Genomic DNA, 20,625 nt, shown 5'->3' on the forward strand with positions numbered 1-20,625 from the left:
TCAAGCAAGGGAGAGACCTACCGTGGTGGCAATGCTTTACAAGCAGAGTCCACACTCACTGGTGCATTAGTAGCGGACCAGAACGCAACGTCATGTAACTGCTTGACAGTCTGTGAACTGTCAACAACTGAACTGTCAACCACAACAGGTGCGTGAGGACGCACAGCGTCCACTCGAGACTGCTTTGACTGCCTAGACTGAGCAGTCAAAACAACTCTAGAATGCGGAGGTTGACGCACAGCGTCAAAACAAGTCAACTCCGATTGTTAGTGAACGTCTTGAACGTCAACAGGAGCATCAGCAAGTGGCCTAACGTCCAAATGCGGCTGAAAAACCACACGAGACCGCATCGAGTGTGGTTCTAAACAACCTGACTGACGTGACTAAGCTACGCCAACGTCAACAGTAAGCACAAAGGAACGTTAGGTTGGCTGAAAGCCAGGATATCGATGAGATAAACGGCTAGACTCAACGGACTAATCGGCGGAATAGTCTTCCATAAGGGAGGCAAGCATAAACTGCATGTCTTGCCATACAACCCATTAAGGATCAACGGAAATGGTTGTGGTAAGAGACGAGGGTAACGTCTGTGACTGCAACACTTTGCCAACAAAAAAAGACTCTCGGAGTCTGTGTTATGCTTTTGTTAGGCGGAGAGCAGTTATCCGATGACTGCATAGGGTCAGAGCTGTCCTAATGGTTGTAACCAGGACGCTGGACCTGTCCTGAAAGGACTGACTTTCGCTTAAGGGCTTCGAAACCTTGTGACAGGTTTCTTATGCGAAAAGCCTTCGGATGACGAGGAGAAACAACGTCTCTCTCGTCTTATGGTAGGGGAGATCTTGGTAAGATACACCCGATACCATAGAGGGAAAACGTCTGTTCGTTGATCAAGGCCTCTCGAACCCATAAGTCGTTTGTCATTACTTCTCCCCTGGGCTTGGGAGCATGCAAGAGGTCCCGGACTAGGTAAAAGACAGGCACGAACAGACGAACCCTCGGACGCAACACTGTAACACTTTGCGCATATCACTTTATCACTTCGATTTTCTGTTTTGCACTTATTTCACTGAAATCGAAACTTTTACTGATTTCTACCTGAAACACGCAATTCTACCCTTCATTAAAAGGTAGTAATTGCGAAATCAGTCGTATAATGCAAGCCCATTAATACCAGCAAAAAACAGAAAACATATTTTAAGATAAAAAAATCAGTGGCTGGGAAAGAGACTAAACACTAGTTCATATAACTACGTTTTCAATCTCTCACCGCACATAGCCTGGGGACGAGAATAAAAAACTAAAAACGTTTTATCCTTCCTCCCCGTACAGCGACTAGGGACGAGAGTAACTCGAGAACAACGTTACCCGCTTGAACGGAACGTTTTCTCTCCTCTCTCTCCCTCCGTCTCTATCTCTCTCTCTCTTTCTCTCTTGATTTCGCACCTAAGAGAAGAGCCCAATTATATTTCGTCAAAAAAACATGTTATTTGACTAAAGGAAAAAACTGAAAGGTTTTTCAAATAAAAAGTTCCTTTAAAATAGAATTTAAAACATTTAAGCTAAGAAAGAATGAACAAAACGTCAGAATCGATTTACTCTTACTGCAAAGTGAAACCGTGATACACTCTCTCTCTATCGTAACGATAGAGCGCATGTTGAACGTCCTGAACGTCAACAACTGCGTAGCATAAATAAACTAAACGTTAGTTCATCTTTGAAAACAGTACGAAGACTATCAAAGAAATTCTTTCATAAAATATTACATTTAAAAAGTTTTAAATCCTTAGCTCTCTAAAAGCTAATTACGTATAAAGGGCTCAACGTTGATTAACTTCGGTTTCCAAGTTAGGACCGCCTACTCTCAGGAAAGGTCTATATAAACGAAACATTAAAATTTATTTTTATATGTTTATAATAAATGGAAAGTTAATCGAAGAGGCCTAATAAAGGCGGAGAGATATAAAATATATAGAGGAAAATCTATAACGTGATAAGATAATTACTAAAAGCCTAAACACACTTCCGTCTAAGGGAAGGGTCGGCCATTTAAAAGTGAAAGAAAGTCCATACTCTCTTTGTCACCATAATTAAATCTAACCAAAACGAGTTCAAGATTTAAGATGAAGATAAAACACCTGCATAGCGAAAGCTCAAAACTAGAATAAAGTACAGTGAACCCTCGCTACTTCGCGGTTCGACCATCGCGGATTCACCACTTCGCGGATTTTTTCCATAACCCATATATATACAGTAATATATATATATGTATATATATATATATATATATATATATATATATATATATATATATATATATATATATATGTATGCATGTATTTATGTATATATGTAGGTATGTATATGTGTATACATATATATATATATATATATATATATATATATATATATATATATATATATATATATATATATATATATATATATATATATATATATATATACACACACACACATATATATATATATATATATATATATATATATATATATATATATATATATATATATATATATATATATATATATATATATATATATATATATATCTAAAGTAGGAAGATGTGATGTAGTTCTAAGGGAAAAGTATGGGAAATATGTCTGGGTAATAAGCAAAGCTCTACCTCCAGTTTGTTTCTTCATTATGATCAGAGATAAATGTAAAGAAAACATTGGTTGCCATTTTTTATCGTGCTTTTTAGCATGTTTAGGAAATGCATGATATAAAATCACCTTTAATATTTGTGCCTGTTTTAGTTTAGGGTACTGTAGTACATGCATTAAGTGTTCTGTACATTAAAGGGTAGTTTGTTAACAGTACTACGTACAAGGGAAGGTTTTAAAAGTCTGAATATACATGTTGAATAAGTAGGTAAATATGGTGTCACTACTTCGCGGATTTTCACCTATCGCGGCCGCGACTGGAACCTATCTACCGCGATAAACGAGGGTTCACTGCTTCACCAATTAGTTGTGAAAAAACTCCAGTTTAGCAACAGCGAGTAAGTACGTCTTGTCGATAGCTCGACAGAGAGAAAATTGAGTCTTTATTTACATTGAGTACTGGGTATCTGGACGACAGATGGCGCTGTTGGGCACACCCGCAACCTGTGTAGCGATCGCTGGCGAGTTTTTACCGTAGAGTTGTCTGTCGGGCAACAGAGTTGCAGCTATATAATCACCGGCTAAGTTAAATATTGAAAAAAATGTAATAAGATATAAAGCATTATATTTGATAAAAGATGTTGCTGTAATTTCAAGGTTTACTAAACTAAAAACTTCCTGTGGATAACCATGTTTTGTAAGATGGAAATAAAGACATTTCATATAAGAATTTTCAATGATACATTTTTTATTTTCTTTATACCTTTAAAACATATGTTATAGCCAACTATAGTTTTTTTGTGTTCAGTGAAATTAATCTTGTGCATCAAAATCTATTTCTTTAAAATATTTATAAAACTTTGGGATTGACACAGCAATCCTGATATGCAAAGTAATTTTATGAGGTTGGAATTGTGAATATTCTAATTTTATGAGGTTAGAATTGTGAATATTCTAAGTTATAATGTTCCTACTCTGTTTCAGACCTATTAGGAACATGTCGATAGGTGCCTGCTACCGTAGATTACTGTATCCAAACAAAAACTACAATACTGGGTATGTATGTGAATTGATTAATCTTATTCATAAAAGTCATATTTTTTTATAAAAAAAATTAATCTACTTTATTCTAGCCAACAAAATCTGTCTATGGGAACTGAATTTAATGAATACAATAATACCCTACCCTTTATCATTAATTGTTCAAGGATTCAGGAAATGAGCAGAACGGTGATTTGTTTATGTAAGTAGGGAATGCCTCGCTTTAAAGTGATATATACGTTCCCTATAATGATATAATAGATGCTAAATTACTTAAAATCACATCTAATGTACCCATAAACCCTTCAATGCAAGGGTTCATATGCAATATGAATGTAATTTAGAAGTAGTTTATTTAGTGTTAAAAATGACTTAGGAGTTTAATTAGGAAAGGATGTAAAACTACAAGTTTGCACAGTACTATACTGTACATAAAATTACCGTAATAAAACCTACTACAGTTAGTGGATCACATGAAAGCAATACAGTGAGGTATTTAGGGTGTCAGTCGACAATACAAAGGCAGTGGTTTGTTGGTTAGGGGAGCTATGAGTTCACTGACCCTAGAGTGGTCTCTGTTACCTAACCACCGTGAAGATCGAGGGCTGACTGTATTGTAGCACCTGTAATTTTTCAATTAAAACTAAGCTTCAATTTCATTCAAGATCTTTTTCAAAATGAAATTTAAGCAAGATATCAAATTAGTTCTAAAGCCATATGAAGAAATCTCAACATATTTCTATAATATTGTAACATAATCAGGTCTATAAATTTGTAACATCGTAACCAAAAGCTGAAATGAAACTTACTGTCTAAATTGGCGGAATCAGTAGGTGGCTTCCATAGGATAACTTGTCCTAAATTGGTTATGGCAGCTTTATGAGTTTTACTAGCTGCCACTTGACACACATTTCCTTCACAATGGCCAAGGGGTAGTCTGTTTTAAAGATAATAAAATGAATATCAGCAGTCATTTCCCACATCAATTCTAGTATATTATGGAAAAAGACTTAGCTATACAAACCTGAGATCTTTTATATCAAACTTCTCTCTTCAACCACCCCTCTCAGTCCTGAGCTGAAAGGTCATAAGTGAAGAGAATTTGACAGGTAAGGGGGCGGGACTCCTCGCCCCCGCTTCCACCTGTCATTAACTACTGTACCTCGTTAACAATTTTGATGGCTATTCTAGCTCGCGATAAAAATATAAGGGACTCAGGTTTGTTTAGCTAAGAAAAAACCATATTACTTAAAAAGTTTGTGATATTTCGAGAATGATACAGTTCTTACTGCAAGTATTCACTGATATGGTGAGGGTGAGAACGGGTGTAAGAAATGAGTTAGCAGCTAGAGTGGATAAAGTTGATGGGAGAAGTACAAGAGGAAGGCCAAGGTTTGGGTGGATGGATGGAGTGAAGAAAGCTCTGGGTGATAGGAGGATAGATGTGAGAGAGGCAAGAGAGCGTGCTAGAAATAGGAATGAATGGCAAGCGATTGTGACGCAGTTCCGGTAGGCCCTACTGCTTCCTCCGGTGCCTTAGATGACCACGGAGGGGGAATACTAGGTTTTATTAATTACAAAGTGATCTATCATTGAATATAAAATTTTTACTAAATGGGCTATTCCAAAGGATTTTGTGCTTTATCATTAAACCCAATTAGATACATTATTTCAGCTTTAAGAGATTTGCAATCACAAGTCATAAATTCTACTTAATAAGTGATGATTTACAGACTCAACTGACAATGTTTGCTCATACGGTACTCCTTTTCCTTAGCTTTGTAAAGTTTCTGAGGTAATCTTGATAGTTTGAATTAACACATAAAAAAGGTACAATCTCCTTATGAATGATAGTGATAATTAAAGTATTAATTTAGCAGATATATAAAATAAACTATATTGTAACTTCTATGAAGAGCGAGTAATTCAAGAACTCAGGTTTGGATATTTGTGAGGCAAAGCAGAAAATGAAGAGTAATACTGTACTGGTAACTTTCATGTAAGAGAAGATTAAAAAATCCCCTTAAAAACATACAATAATACAGTATTTGCTTTAATTAATTGATCGAAACACATCCGCATCACAACAATACTTGAAATATGATACTACAAGAGCATCAGAATAAAACACTTGTAAGTAGTTCAATACGGTACTGTACCTGCATACATTACCACATGGATCCAAGCAAAATACTGCAGAGGGTTGCATTGCTGCAGTTGCTTCTGTGGCTGTCTCCTTCTCACTTAATTCTTCCAAGAAAACACTTCTATCAGCATCTTGCTTTTCTCTGTCTGTTGAGTCTTCACTTCCTCTTGATGACCTGGTCCTGGTTCCAACTGATGACAAGCGTAGTGGTCTTTGGAAAATGGGGAAAATTTATTGAAAAATATAGATTTTCTTCAAACAATGAGAGAGATTAAATAAATTTATCTTACCAAGAAATTATCAACATAAGCTTTCCAAGTGTAAAGTTAATTCAGACAACTCCCTGCTCATGATATAATGTGCATATGGTAATATTGATTAAATGCTTGTCCCTATATTGTGTTAAATTTCAAGCAATCTATTCTGAACAACATGTAATCAATTCCTAGCTTCATTTTAAGAAAAATTATAAAACCCATTACTCTTAAATAGATTACTGTATTTGTCTAATTGAATCCCAGACAGTTCATAATAAGAAAAAATAAGAAAAATAAAATCTTAAAAGTAATAGGGGTGTGATTTCAGAAAAGCTGGAACAGCCACTATAATTCAACGAGATACTTATAACTATCAAAGGGTGGTGGAGAAACCCCACCCACTTGTCAGTAAGCAAGACTAGCACTTTTGACCTATAAGCTTAGGGTGGGAAGTGTAACTTGACGAACTCAGGTTTGTATATAGTAAAAATAGAAATTACCATAAAAAATTGTGAGTTGTTCCTACACAAGTACAAAACTTTGTCATTTAATATGAAACCCATCCTTAGGAGAGAGGAAGTCTCTATGAACTGAGTTTTTAGCTGGTTTATCTTTCCACAAAATGATCAGAGTAGCTGGTCATGTAAAGGAGCAAATGTGATGTCTCCTGCCAACTTCCTAACATTCTATGTATGGGGATGCTACAGGTACAGTATTAGGTTAGGCCTGTCCCACCAATAAAAGATGCTCGGTCTCAATAAGACATGTTGGAATGCATCTGTAGGTATTATGAGAAATGGGATTGAATATATTCTATCCATCCTATCCCTCATCTAGTAGAATGGGGGCTCTACTTTTTAACAGATCATGTCTGCAAAGAAAGATTTTTCAGTTATGTAGCTTAACTGCCTCTGACATCCAGTCCAGCCCATTGTGAAAATGACTTGCACCTCCAAGAGAGAGGAAAGAAAGGAGTAAAAAGCCAGTCATTCTATCCTTCAATCTAGGCTTATGTTGAAACTGATTTCTTAGATGAGATGTTTTTTGTTCCATGAGGGAGCTAGGCTTATTACTAAATCTGATGAGCAGCTACCACAGCAACAAGAGCAATGGTGCCCAAGGACTTTCGGGTACAGTATACTCACACAGCTCGTGGGAAGTACAGGTTGTCTGGGGTTACAAGACTCCTATCTTAATACCTGAGACACTGACTAGTTCCACTTGAGTGCTATGGTGGGCCCGATGCCATTAATTCCAGGTGCCAGCTAGATCTTGGTGTTGGCCATGAACTCAATAACAAGCTAAGGGATATTTCAATCCATCCTTAGGAATGACAAGTGACAAACAAAGTGTCATGAAGCTTGCCAACTCACTTTGCCAAAACTAAGGCTAGCAGAACGACCATCTTAAGAGTCTAATCTGTCTGAAGCCCTTTTCAAAAGCTTGTATGGGACATGCATAATTAACTTTTGAGAACTGGAGTTACATCACCCTCCAGGATCTGAAGCCCTGGGGCAGGCAAGAATGCTTGAAGCACCTCAAGAGTATAGACAACTTCCACGAAGAGAAAAATAGAGGGACAAGGAAGTCTGTGATTTGTACTGGAGATGCTCCAACCTTCTATGACCCCAAGTACAGAAAATGACCCATTTTTTCAGACAGTAAGTTGCGGAGAACCATCGTAGATACTCAAGACATCTTCTGAGCAATCCCTCATGAAAAGCATTTCATGAGGAGGAGATGCTGTATAGTCTCCTACCTTGAAGTATGAAGTGCATGCTACTCTATTGACTAGTGGAAGATGCTGTATAGTCTTCAACCATGAAGTATGATGTGTATGCTACTTCACTGACTGATGGTACGTCTGAAGATGCTGCTGACAAAAAAGTGTACCATGGAGTTTGTTCTCTCGGGGCCTCAACTAAACGTGTTAACAAATCGGAATACCACACATCTTGTGGCCATCTGGAAGTCACCAGGGTCATCTTTAGACTGGGCATGACCATCACTTGGTTTATCAACTGGTGAATTAGGTTGAATAGGGTAAAGACATAGGCATCAAGGTGATCTCATGGGTGTGTTTGTGTTGGCCAACATCCATGAACCCTTCATAAGGACTGGGAATGGGGGACTAGAACTTCAATTTTTTTTAAGCTGTGTGATTAACAGGTAAATTCCCAGAGAGCCCCAAAAGGTAAAAAGCCTTTCACTATGCAAGGATATAGGGACCACTCCAATCCTACAACCTGGCCTTGGCAACTGAGCTGGTCTGGTAGAACACTCCTCACTGACAGCTCCACAGCATTATCCACTGAACAGTGCACAAGACATTCCCTTCTTGCTTGTTGATGTACACAATGACAGTAGTGTTGCCAATTATCAGTGCTACTGAGTGCCCTATCAAGCCATGTTGGAAAAATTTCCATGCTAGAAATACAGATGCTTTTTCTCAAGGGACTACACCCTTGAACTGACTTGGTCTATCAGGTTTGCATCCTATCCCTCCTTTGATAAGTCTGAGAAAAGAATTATTTCTAGAGATGGGGAGTTAAAGGAAACTTACCTGGTGAGGTTTTTGTGGTTCAGAAACCAGGAAAGATTTTCCTTTACCTCCTCCATTGGAACAGGATGGGATGGGAGAGTGCTGGCTCCAAACTAGTAACACTTCAGACACCACTAAAGCAATCAGCAAGAACTGTTGCACTACCTCTCTGAGCTTGCTGATTCGATCATTTTGAAGGGAAAAGACTTGCTGTGGCTGTCTATTAGTGAGGTAAAGTATTTCATCCTCTGCTTCAGTGTGAGACTTGACTTTTCCAAATTTACCACCCCAATCTTGATCCTGAAGCAACTGCCTCTCAAAAGAGACTAGGACCAGCCTGTCATTGTGATACTTCAACAGATGTATCCCATTCAAGTCGGCCCAAGCTAAGGTTAGAGCGAACATTTTTATGAATACTTGGAGGGCCACAGTTCAAAGCACAAGACTTACAACTGATACACTGCTCCCTTGAGAATGAAGTGAAGGTACTTTCTGTAAGACTGATGGATGGGTATTTGGATATATGCATCCTTCAGATCCACCAAAAGCATGAAATCTTCCTCTCTGATGGCACACCCCACAGTAATTCCTGTTTCCATGCTGAAGGGAGTTTGATGAACAAACTTGTTCAGCAGTGAGGGGTTGATGACTGGTCTCCAGCCCTGGGCCAACTTTTTTACCAGGAGGAGCTGACTGTAAAACACAGGAGAACTATCTCTAACGGCCTCGAGCACATTTTTCTCCTTCAACGTTTACACCTTTGCCGTCAAGGCAAGATTTTTCGGAGATTTCAAAGGGTGAATGGAATGCCATCAGGGTGTAGATGAGGGAAAGTCAAAGATCTTTGAAAGGTGGGTGGTATCCATCCAGTGGCACTTCTACAATTCATTGCTTTGCTTTATGTCACTGCCACATTGCCCGATGGCATGATAGGAATCCACCCACTTGTGGCAGCTGGAGGGGACTGCTGACTTCAGCATCCCTTTCCTCCCTTTTTACCATTATCCCCTCTTCTGAATTAGCCAAGCTGGGTAAGAGTGGGTGGAGCACTGTCCATACTTTTCCTAAAAGAGGAAAAAACTGGAAGTCCCAATTGAGCTTTGGAGGTTGGAGATTTCTTCAACAACAAACCTGATGGTGTGGAAAAGACCAAAGGCCTCAGCGCAGCTGCTTTACAAGGGCCTGGACCCTTGAAAGTAACTGCACAATGGATGGGGAAACCATGGCTAGTCTTCTTTCACTCTCATATCTGATTTTCATAGACAACCAGGCAGCTTTCTGTTGCCTAAGGATAAGGAAATCTTGCTTAAGATTTCTCAGGACAGTGACTCTACCCATTATAAAGTTCCTTCAAGAGAGGAAGTTGCTCCTCTCTCCAATCCATCTGTTGGGGTCTCTCAACATGGTAGCGGATGCCCTGTCTAAACAGACACTCCTGCATAAAGAATTGACCTTGGATCAAAGCTTTATCTAAGAGATCTCAGAGTTAGTTCTGGAGAGGGAGAGGGAGACCAAAGCGAAAGTGTATGGACCGTATCATGGATGACATTCGATCCAAGGGATTAACCAGTGATGAAGTGTGGGACATTGGTAGATGGAGAAAGCTGGCCAGAAACATCGACCCCACAGGAAAGTGGGAAGGGATGCAGACAAAGAAGAAGAAGAAGAAGAAGAAGAAGAAGAACCACAAGCTTCTACTATGTGCAGCTTTAAATGTTGATTCTCAGGCAGTGGCAAGAGATGCCTTGAATCCAGATTGCAACAGATAGTCATAAATTTATCGGTTTCCTCAAACAATTCTAATTTAGAGAGCTTTGAATATCCTTCAGGATTTTTCAGGGGCACCTGTGCTAGTTGCTCCACTTTGGCCCAACAGCTCATGGTATCCATTGTTTCAGAGTCTGAGACCAAAGTTATACCCGCTTTGGTCAGCACAGCTGTACCAGAAAGTAGGGAGTCAGATTATCTTCACTTCCTCCTTTTTGACCCAGAACTTTCATGCTTGGATTTTCTTTACAATAAAGGCTATACGGTATGGAATTCTCAGATCACAATATGATATACAGTATTTGATGAGCTGTAAGATCTTCATCCACTAAACAATACAGTACCAATCAGTGTGGAAGGCATGAATGGCCTTTTCTGAGGAATAGCTCAGTATCAGATAACCCGGGATATCTTGGCTTCTTTTTTGGTCCACCTTTTTGAGGATAGGATACTAAAGACATCAACCATTGTTAAACAAATGGGCATTGACAGAGCCTCCAGTGAGCTTTGGCATGGATTTAGACACGGATATTTTTCATAAGATTTCTCAGTCTTTTGCTTTACATCAACCATCTCCAATGATCCCAGTAGTAACTTTAGTCTCTAAATAGGGTGCTTAAGTTTTGGCAAGTTTTTATAATTCCTACATACCCCTTCAAGAATTACTACAAAAATAAATATTTTTCATAGCTTTAGTCTCAGAAGCAAGAGGCGTGAACTTGCTACCTTTTGAAGAGATCAGGAGTTTATTACCATCATTCTGGTTCATCTCTTAATCCTTACCCAGGGTCTCTTGTTTTTAGCCAAAAACAGAAAAAGCCTCTTCAGAGATGGGATCCACTTTATATTACAGCCCTAGAGTTGGAAAATGGCAACTTCTGTTCTGTGTCTACCTTGCAATTATACCTGCAGAGAACCACACCTCCAGAGGGTAGTTTGTTCCAAAATACCCAGACCAACGAGTCCCTTTCAACAGGAGCTTTCTGTATTCTAATGACCCCCTTTATTTAAAAAACTGATCCTCTCTCCTTCCCTTAAACACCCATAATGACAAAAATGCCTCTTCACTGGCATTCCTCGTAAATATGTAATTTCAGGACATCCAGAGCTTTACGAGTTGGTCTCGGCATAGGATGTTCATTAAACACTACCTGAAACAAATCCAAAGACTGCAAAATTCACATGTGCTACAGTACTCAGTTCATTCATGACTCCTAAAGGGAAACCAAAAGAGACGGAAGACCATATCATCCAGGTTCTTCAACAGAAGCATGATATCAGTCATGTTTCTCCCTCATGAGACGAGTGTCAGACGTGTTAGATTTTCTTCTCATTTATACACACATGGTTAAGTTGTTAGCTTGGTTGTAGACGGTTGCCACTGATCGTGCACAATTCTACTCAGTTATTGCTCTACTATTAGTCCTCAGAGATTATATAGCACATTACAGTACTGTAACAATAAAAAACCAGTTTTGATAAAGGAAAATCCTGTTTTTGGTGGGGTGCTGTGTGGTCTCCAAGATTCTCTCTCCTCCTTAGCCTCATGCTGGGGAGAGGGACAATTATCAAAATGGAGTTTGAAATATGGCAGCTGGGAGCAAGTTGATGTCCAGGTGCTCTAGTGATGGTTCTCGGTGATGCATCATCATCATCGATAGCCAGATGATCTAAGCATTGGAGGTGTTGTGTCAAGTTCAATAGTGCCTAAACTCAGTCTACCTTACACACACTGAGTCTGGGCTTTGCACATAGATACACTGGCCCTAGAGCAATATCTCTTTGGTATCTATGTTGTATTGAAATCCCTGTTCTAGGCTTTTATAAGAAAGTCCTTGGAAATCCCACAAGACCTCCCCAAAAATATGTTTTTCTTTTGTCAAAACCATATTTTTTATTCTTGCATCCACATACCGAACTCCATCTTTCTACCAGGATTGAGTACCTAGGGAAATTTATTGACAATGAATTTAGGCTATTGCAAGTTATAAGTTTATTGTGAAATATATCTTCTTAAATCCTTTTAAGAATATCAACTTGGGTGTACAGTAATTAATAAAATAGCAAAATAGCAAAGAAAATATAAAGGGATTTTGCCGAAGGAAAAATCTATTTCTGGGGAGAGACCTGTGACACCCGGTGAAAAGAGTCCTTCTTATACTTTTCTAATATAAATCTTCCAAATATACTAGAGAAAGATAAAGCATGGAATGCAGAGGTTACAACCCTCGCGCGAACACCTTGTTGGTGTCGTGTATTTATCAAGGGCGTGTGGAAAACCACTATTCACAGGCTGTCTTCCATTTAGATAATCCCTTCATCAAAGGGGAGGGCCGTGACAGGCCCTAGAGAATACAGTTGGGCTACGCCACCGACACCTACTACTCACGCTCTCCAGGTCATCCTTCTGCAAGAACATATGGCTTGGCAAGGAAAGGGTGGGTCCGTACAAAAATAACTGGGAAGGGTTTCACCGGGAGTCACAGGTCTCTCCCCAGAAATAGATTTTTCCTTCATCAAAACCCCTTTTCTGGGTCGATCTCTGACGGCCGGTGAAAAAGTACCAGAGAATGCCTTCCAAGCCCAACAAAGTAATAACATAATGCGGAGCATACAATCACCATGTACGACAATAATATAATATAATAATGTAAGAAACGTCCAATTACCAACTAGCCAAATGACATAGGGAGCGTAAGGCTAAATAACTAAGACGACAAGGAATCAACTGAGTGTCAAATCGCAAAAGACATCAGACCTTACATGTCTAAGCATATCTAAACCTTAAAGGAACGGTAACTACAATAACAATTAAACCATAGGAATTAAACATGGCAAATATCATAGGGCTAACGAACTACCCAGGAGAGTGACGACGTGGTGTGAGTGGCGGGTAGGAGGGAGAAGATGAGAGATGGAAGAAAGGAAGAAGCCGAGATTAATGGAGAGGGAATAGGCTCCCAGCTGCCATCGTCGGGTATTTAAGGGCCTGTAAAATCTTTAGATAGTGGCGTAAGACAACCATAGGTGATTTCCAACCCGTATATTTTTTGTTTAAAAATCATCAAAGTCCCTGTTCTGGAAGTAATTGATGTAGGTATCTAGTGTCCGTATATCATGAGCCTGGGGAAATGATTCCGGATTAGTATGTTTAAAGAAGTAGAGGATTTGTTGCCTGATGCCGTGAATGGAAATAGTACCTCCTTGTTCCCCGATAGCCAAGGGGCCAGACGAGCGGGTGGCAGTTCTAGCTAAAAAAGGGCCTTGAGAGTAGTAACTGAACATAGAGAAAAGATCCTGGGGAAGAATAATCATCTTCCGAGGGGAGCACCTATTTGCGGATCCTCATTTCTTAGCTAGGAAATCATTGTCTGCAGAAAGGAGTTCTTCGGCTGTAGGGAGGAAATCTATGTTTTCCGGGTTCGTGAGAGAGCTGCTAGTTCTGATATTCCATCACCTGAGGCCAAAGCCGTTAGAAATAAAGTCTTCCTAAGAAGAGTGATAAGAGCAGGATTCATTGTCCGTGTCCGGCGCAAGTTTTGAGGACAACGTTCATAGACCAGAGTCCTTTTGTGGCCAAACCGAAGGTCAAAGCCTAGCACATGTTTTTGGAATAGATGAGAAATAGGAATCAGCTAGGTTAATGTTAAACCCAACAAGGAAGATCTTCTTCAAAGCTTTCTTGATGGGGGTTAAAGTGCTAACTGTTAGGCCTTTGCCAAATAAGAACCTCAAGAAAGAGATGTCTATATTCGGAAACATACGAGTATGGTCTGAACTCTTAGGGAATCTGCTAGTTGTTAACGGTCGAATCATATTGGCAAATTGTCGAGTCCCTTTTGTCTGATTCGATGTAGAGATCGATTTCCGGTTCAATGTTCGCGTCTCTACGAGCTGCAATCTTCCTGTAGTCCACAAAGTCAGAGTTTTGGCTACCCTTGAGCGATCTGACACAGTGAGTTTGGATTACTTGAGTCAGTTTGGGGAACGGAATCCGGAAGGGACGGAGTTTCAACTCGAGGAGGAGAGGAAACCAACTGTTCTTGGCCAGTGAGGTGGTACCAAAACCACTGCCCCCCGGAAGGAGCGTAGTTTGTGTAAAAGCCACATTAGAAGATTCACTGGGGGAAATAAGTAAACCATCTTCTAATGGTTCCTGAGTATCCACCGGAATGAAATTATGTCTAGAAACCATTCTGACTCCAGTGGTTCCGTCCTGGCTGGTGAGTCTGCTCTCACATTCTGGACTCCCGCAAGGTGAGTTACTGACAGGATCCAGTTCTTTTCTGTTGGCCAGGCGAAGATAGTGACCAGGATCCGATTCAGGTTGGGTGACTTGGGTCCTCCCCTGTTGACGCAGTGTACCACGTCTGTCTGTCTGACACTACTCTGATGTGGCTCGACCTCGGAGGAGAGAGTCTTTTCAGGGTCAAGAACACTGCCATGTCTTCGAGAACATTAATATGGGTCTGTTTCATGGCGGGTGACCAAGACCCCTGAAACATCTGATGTTCGGAGTAATCCCCCCATCCACTTAGAGGCGCGGCTGTATGGAATGTCCCTTGTAGAGGTGGGAATTGTAGAGGAACCGATTTGGAGAGGTTCTTCGGTTCGGACCATGGGCGTAGTCTCATTTTCAAGACAGAGGGGATCTTTGAGACCTTGTCTCTTAAAGGTACTGTAGCTCTCTTTCTCCAAACTCGATTGATGTCTTTGAATTTTTGTTATTGAAGTGAATTGGAGAAGGCCGATGATACTTTCTAAGGTTCTTCTGAACATCTGTTTGTGTTTGAGAAAATTCTTGTTCTTGGAAGCTATTCCTCTTACCTTTTTGGAAGGGAGAGACAACGTGTGCTTCGAAAGGTGCCACTTAATGTCTAACCATTCTAAGTGGCCTGATGGTTGCAGGCGAGACTTTTGGAGATTGACCCGAAATCACAGGTTGTCGAGAAATCGAAGTACTGTACTTCCTTCGTAGCTCTGTTGCCTTCTATGGCCGACCGGGCCCAAAGGAGCCAACCGTCCAGACAAGCCATGATCTGTATCTCTTGGTTCCTGAGTTGATCTAACACTCTCTCCCAGTTTCGTGAATATCCTGGGATCAATGTTGAGGCTGAAGAGCCTGTCTTGAACACAAAGGCTTTCCTGCCTAAGCGGAAACCCAGATAAGAAGAGAAGTTTCGAGCTATAGGCACATGATAACAGTCGTCGGTAAGATCGACAGAGGTGGTGACGGCCCCACGGGGAAGTAAGGTCCGTACCTAAGAGATAGTCATCATCCGGAACTTGCCGCAGAGAATGTAAGAGTTTAGCTTTGACAAGTCCCGGTCCACTCTCAATGCCGACAAGCCTTTCTTCGGAATTGTGAACAGGCGGCCTTGGAACTTAGGTGATCGGTCCCGTTTGATTGCTTTCTTCTTGAGTAACTCTGTGGTGTACTCTTTCAGGATGGGAGTGGATTTCTGGGAGAGGGTCACTGGTGGAGGAGGAGGACCTTGTGGCCATTTCCACTTCAAACCTTTAGAGATTATGCTATGAGCCCACGGACCGAAGGTCCAATGGTCTTGAAAGTGGTAAAGTCTCTCCCCTATCGGGACTACCTCGTTGTGAGGGAGTGAACCTAGGGGGATCCGGATGCATAGCCGACGAATCAGAGGAAGACTGTGATGTCGAGTGGGTAACTGACTATTGATGGCAGTGACCCCGGTTCGTTTTGTAGAGGGCAACTCTCTACTTCTTCTTGAAGAAAGCTTGCTTTTGGTCTTCGACCTTCTTTCTGGCAGTGAGGCCCCGCCTTTCCTGCAATTTTGGGTTGCTCTCGTATCATCTTGTAGAACCTTGTTCACCTCCTCCTGAGGGAAGAGGGTTTTACCTCATCAGGAGGAACTATCAGCCTGCTCGATTCCTGTCTGATAGAGGCCTCAGACAGAACGTATTTCCCACAACTAACCCGATCAGACCACCAAACGTGTAGGTCGAATTGGAAGGGCAGAGATTGGTTCTTCCTGAATATCCAAAACAAAGTCTCAGTGGGATAAATCGAGGCTAGGGTCTCCCCGAGGTGGGGTCCGGCTCTTTAAGAGCCGGTATGGCCGAACCTTCTTTGTCAGTTTGAATAGTAAGACCTGTCTATTTATCCATAATAGGCAAGGCAACAATGAGAGCAGCTGTAGATATGGCGTATTCCCCATTGTGTGGGGTGAGCTTGGAATTATCGTACCCCCCAGACCGACAATATCCTGGTCCAGACAGACCGGGCCTGCCCTTTAGGAAATAATACCGTTACCTTCGGTACCTTGTCTAACCTAACCAAGGCATGCTCTTTCAATCGAACGAATCCGTTGAATGGGAATTCTAGTACCTGAGAGTAAATTCTAGGTCCCCCAGAGGGCGGACGTCTATGCCATCCAGAGTTATGGTACCATCTATATACGGAACATGTAAGGCAAATATCTATGCGTTGTTTTTATCGAAGGAGGTTACTTCGATACGCCTGGGGCTGTAGGGGGAGTCATCCGAGTTCCTGAACGGATCCGACTCCCCACCATATCTTTGAGCTCAGTCATAGCCCCTTGGCTTTCCCTAGAATGTGTTGCTTTTAGCAGTCACGGTTTTATGAAAGGTAACATGAACATCAGGATCCTTTGAGGGTCCTAGGTCGGTGACGCAGGTAATTGCAAAGCTGAAGGCTCAAAACTCATCCCCACCTACCTGCCCGTCCATGGGGTCGACGTCCAACCTTAGAGAGGACATTCCGAGGAGATAGGGACCTCTAGATGGAGCATTCCTTCCAAACCTTGATACCCAAGGGTGGAGAGCCTCTCTTGCAGGCCGGAGAGATTCATCATCATCCTGAAAGAAGTGAGGGGATTAGTGATGAAGGAGAAGACCGTTCTCCTAAATAAGCAATGCATACATTAATCCTGATCAAATTAAATCATCACCAAAGGATACCAAAAGGAAACATATTAGAACCAACTTACATCATGGGTCCGGAGTAGCGAGGACAGCTCGTAGCAGAACGTGCATGACTCCGAGAACCATACCATGTAGGCGGACCTTCTGTAAAAGAAAGGGGACATAAGTCTGGATGTTCCTTGAAACTTTGGTTAGTGATCCTATTCACAGGCTGGGATCAGCCGTATAACTAATAAAAATGCCTATATTTATGCATATATTTAATTCTAACTATGTATAAATATGGATAAATATCCATACAACATCGTGTTCAAATAGAAATAAATCAATTATGCCTATATTTATGCATATATTTAATTCTAACTATGTATAAATATGGATAAATATCCATACAACATCGTGTTCAAATAGAAATAAATTTCCACTCAGTACTTGGAACCGAACGCTAGCCCCTTCTAATGAAAAGCCAGGTTGAAACCAACCATGCCATGAGAGGCTATCTACTGTTCCTTGAGACTCTGGTCAGTGAACAGATGAATCAATAGAATACTATTATCCAGTAACCACATAACATGTAACTATAAACCTCATCGGTAAAATAATGTTAACCCCGGTTCTGAACGTCTGAGTCAGGGGTGGCCAACCTATGGCACATGCGCCAACAGTGTCGCATTTCATGATTACAAGTGTCGCACTATACCCCAAAGATAGTAAATTGAATGACTTTCCTTTAAAATTGCTAATTATGTTCATATATTTTCATTAGGACTTTCAAGAATAGCTAATGAATATTACCAACGCAAATTCAAAGTGTCATTAAAGTAAGTACAGTTTACTTTGTATTCATGTTAAATCCTTTCCTTTACAGCTAAAACAAAAGATTGGCCACCCGTGGTCTGAGTGATCTCTGTTGCCACCGGAGATCCGGTGACAAAGGTCCGTCATAGTGAAAACGTGAACATCAGAGGAAATCTAATATTAACCTCAATGCTGAACGCCTGTACGATATCCGGTTAAGCCGGAGATTCGATGAAAAGGACCGTAATAACGATATTGTGATTATTCATGAAAAAGGGTTCATACCCTGGTTCTGATCGTCTGATCGATCAAAATGTTAACTCCGGTTCTGATCGTCTGATTGATCTCTGTTTGTACCGGAGAACCAGTGACAAAGGTCCGTCATCGTGAAATCGTGACCCTCAGCGGTACGATAACATTCCTCAATACTGAATGTCTGTGTTATCTCCAGTGAAGCCGCAGATTCGATGAAAAAAGGGACCGTAATAATGTAATTGTGATCAATCATGACAAAGGTTCGTGTGCAAAAGGCTTCAGCCGGAGTCTGAGTGCCGGATTTGACCGTTGCACTCCAAATATCTGACTAGTTCACACCTAATGAGTATCCATTATAGCGGAGTATAACTCAAGGCGGAGCTAAGGGTGTCGGCATAAGCGACCCCAAATAATGACTCATACACTAACATAACCTATTAATAGTGCTAGCTCTATTAACAGTAACCACAACAATAAAACGTGAATATCATTAAACGTAATATCATTAAACGTAATATCATCAACTCGGAGAATAAGAGGAGGCAGGAATAACTCGTGATCGTATAAAAACAGAAAACGGGAAATCCACCACTCTTACTCGAGCTTAATAAAGAAAACGAGAGAAGGGGTAACTCATATCTGTAGAAACATAAACCGAGCACTCTATGCTCACGCTCTCAAGGTTACATAATAACAACTAACATCACAATAAAATAAGAAAAATAATAAATTTGATTGCTTTTTTCTCAGTAATTGTAACCAAGAACGAAGAATAACGACAACGTAACAAATAAACATAAAGATATAGTCTAAATCGAGCACCTTCCTGAGGTGTGAACATAACTATAACAAAGACTAAATCACTATTCTTCGTAGGTCCAAATTGGACTTGCTAGCAAATAAATACCATAGTAAAAACCAATAATAAATAATGATAATAAAATTGGTCATAAAACGTAAGTGATATAACCTAGATGACAGAGTACCAGATGGGCAAAATTAACTTGAAAATCTACCGAAGCGAACAACACCCAAAATGGCTGCCAATACCGAGGCAGGCCAACCGCTTCCAAAACTAAAATCCACAATACTGGAAAAGGAACAAATGCCCGGTACTGAAATAAACTGTCAAAACAAACTATGGTACTTAACATTGGTAAAGGTGAAGTAGCAACGTCAGTCATGTTGAATTAACGACAATCACTTCCGAAAATCACTGGGCAAAAACTTATCAATCTTTGCGGGCAAGTCCAAAACAGAAGGATGACCTGGAGAGCGCGAGTAGTAGGTGTCGGTGGCGTAGCCCAACTGTATTCTCTAGGGCCTGTCACAGCCCTCCCCTTTGATGAAGGGATTATCTAAATGGAAGACAGCCTGTGAATAGTGGTTTTCCACACGCCCTTGATAAATACACGACACCAACAAGGTGTTCGCGCGAGGGTTCTAACCTCTGCATTCCAGGCTTTATCTTTCTCTAGTACAGTATATTTAGAAGATTTATATTAGAAAAGTATAAGAAGGACCCTTTTCACCGGCCGTCACAGATCGACCCAGAAATAATGTATACAAATCTGACTCGAAGATCAGTTAAAAAATAAAATTAAAAAGACAAAGGTGTAACTTAGTAGAGAAACTTTTCTAACTATTAAACTTGTTTGCTTTTCTTTAAACAGAATTTTTGAATACTGTACGTACATAAAATTGGGACTTCCTCCACAATGAAAAACAAAATTTCAATACTTTTATAATGAAATTTATTATTGCAATACTGTACTATACTGTACTTATCTGGTGCTCAAAACCAGGCCCAAATGTAAGGGCATTGGAATTATCAATCTTCATAGCCTCTTGTGACTATTTAAACCATGTTTCAACTTCAAGGTTATGAAGATTAACAGTTCTAATGGCCCGACATTGGTGCCAATATATAAACTCCAGGTAAGACTAACTGAAATTGGTATATGTACTGCATATCACAAATAATTATAGCTTCACTAGTTTTCACTTTTACTTTATTTGGAGTTCAGTTTGCCTACCGACAATCAGCATGCAGATATCAGAAGATATAGGTCTGTAATATGTATGAATACCTTGTGAAATTTAGGTCAAAATTGTACAAGCTTTCTTTCTGCAAAATCAAAGCGCCTAAAATGATTTATGACAATACTGTATCCCTAATTTCTGAATATTTCACTTAACATTGGAATGTGTGAAGATGGAGCTTCGGACATGACGAAATAAATCCATGAATGTTAAAAACGATCGAGAGCACCACA

At 40.3% G+C, this 20,625-nt stretch overlaps 1 protein-coding gene across 2 annotated transcripts in view; it reads right to left on the reverse strand.

Annotated features, from left to right (window-relative positions):
* The window catches only part of LOC137619575 (serine/threonine-protein kinase Nek8-like), a 135,975-nt gene that overhangs the window by 26,625 nt on the left and 88,725 nt on the right, over window positions 1-20,625 (reverse strand). For both annotated transcript variants that reach the window (XM_068349721.1, XM_068349720.1), the window contains exons 7-8: window positions 5,826-6,023; window positions 4,476-4,603 (exon numbers count right to left, since the gene is read on the reverse strand). In XM_068349721.1, coding sequence (XP_068205822.1) covers window positions 4,476-4,603; window positions 5,826-6,023 — 326 coding nt within the window. The remainder of the gene's footprint in view (window positions 1-4,475; window positions 4,604-5,825; window positions 6,024-20,625) is intronic.

The sequence above is a fragment of the Palaemon carinicauda genome, chromosome 26 (genome assembly GCF_036898095.1).
Source record: "Palaemon carinicauda isolate YSFRI2023 chromosome 26, ASM3689809v2, whole genome shotgun sequence".
Taxonomy (NCBI): domain Eukaryota; kingdom Metazoa; phylum Arthropoda; class Malacostraca; order Decapoda; family Palaemonidae; genus Palaemon; species Palaemon carinicauda.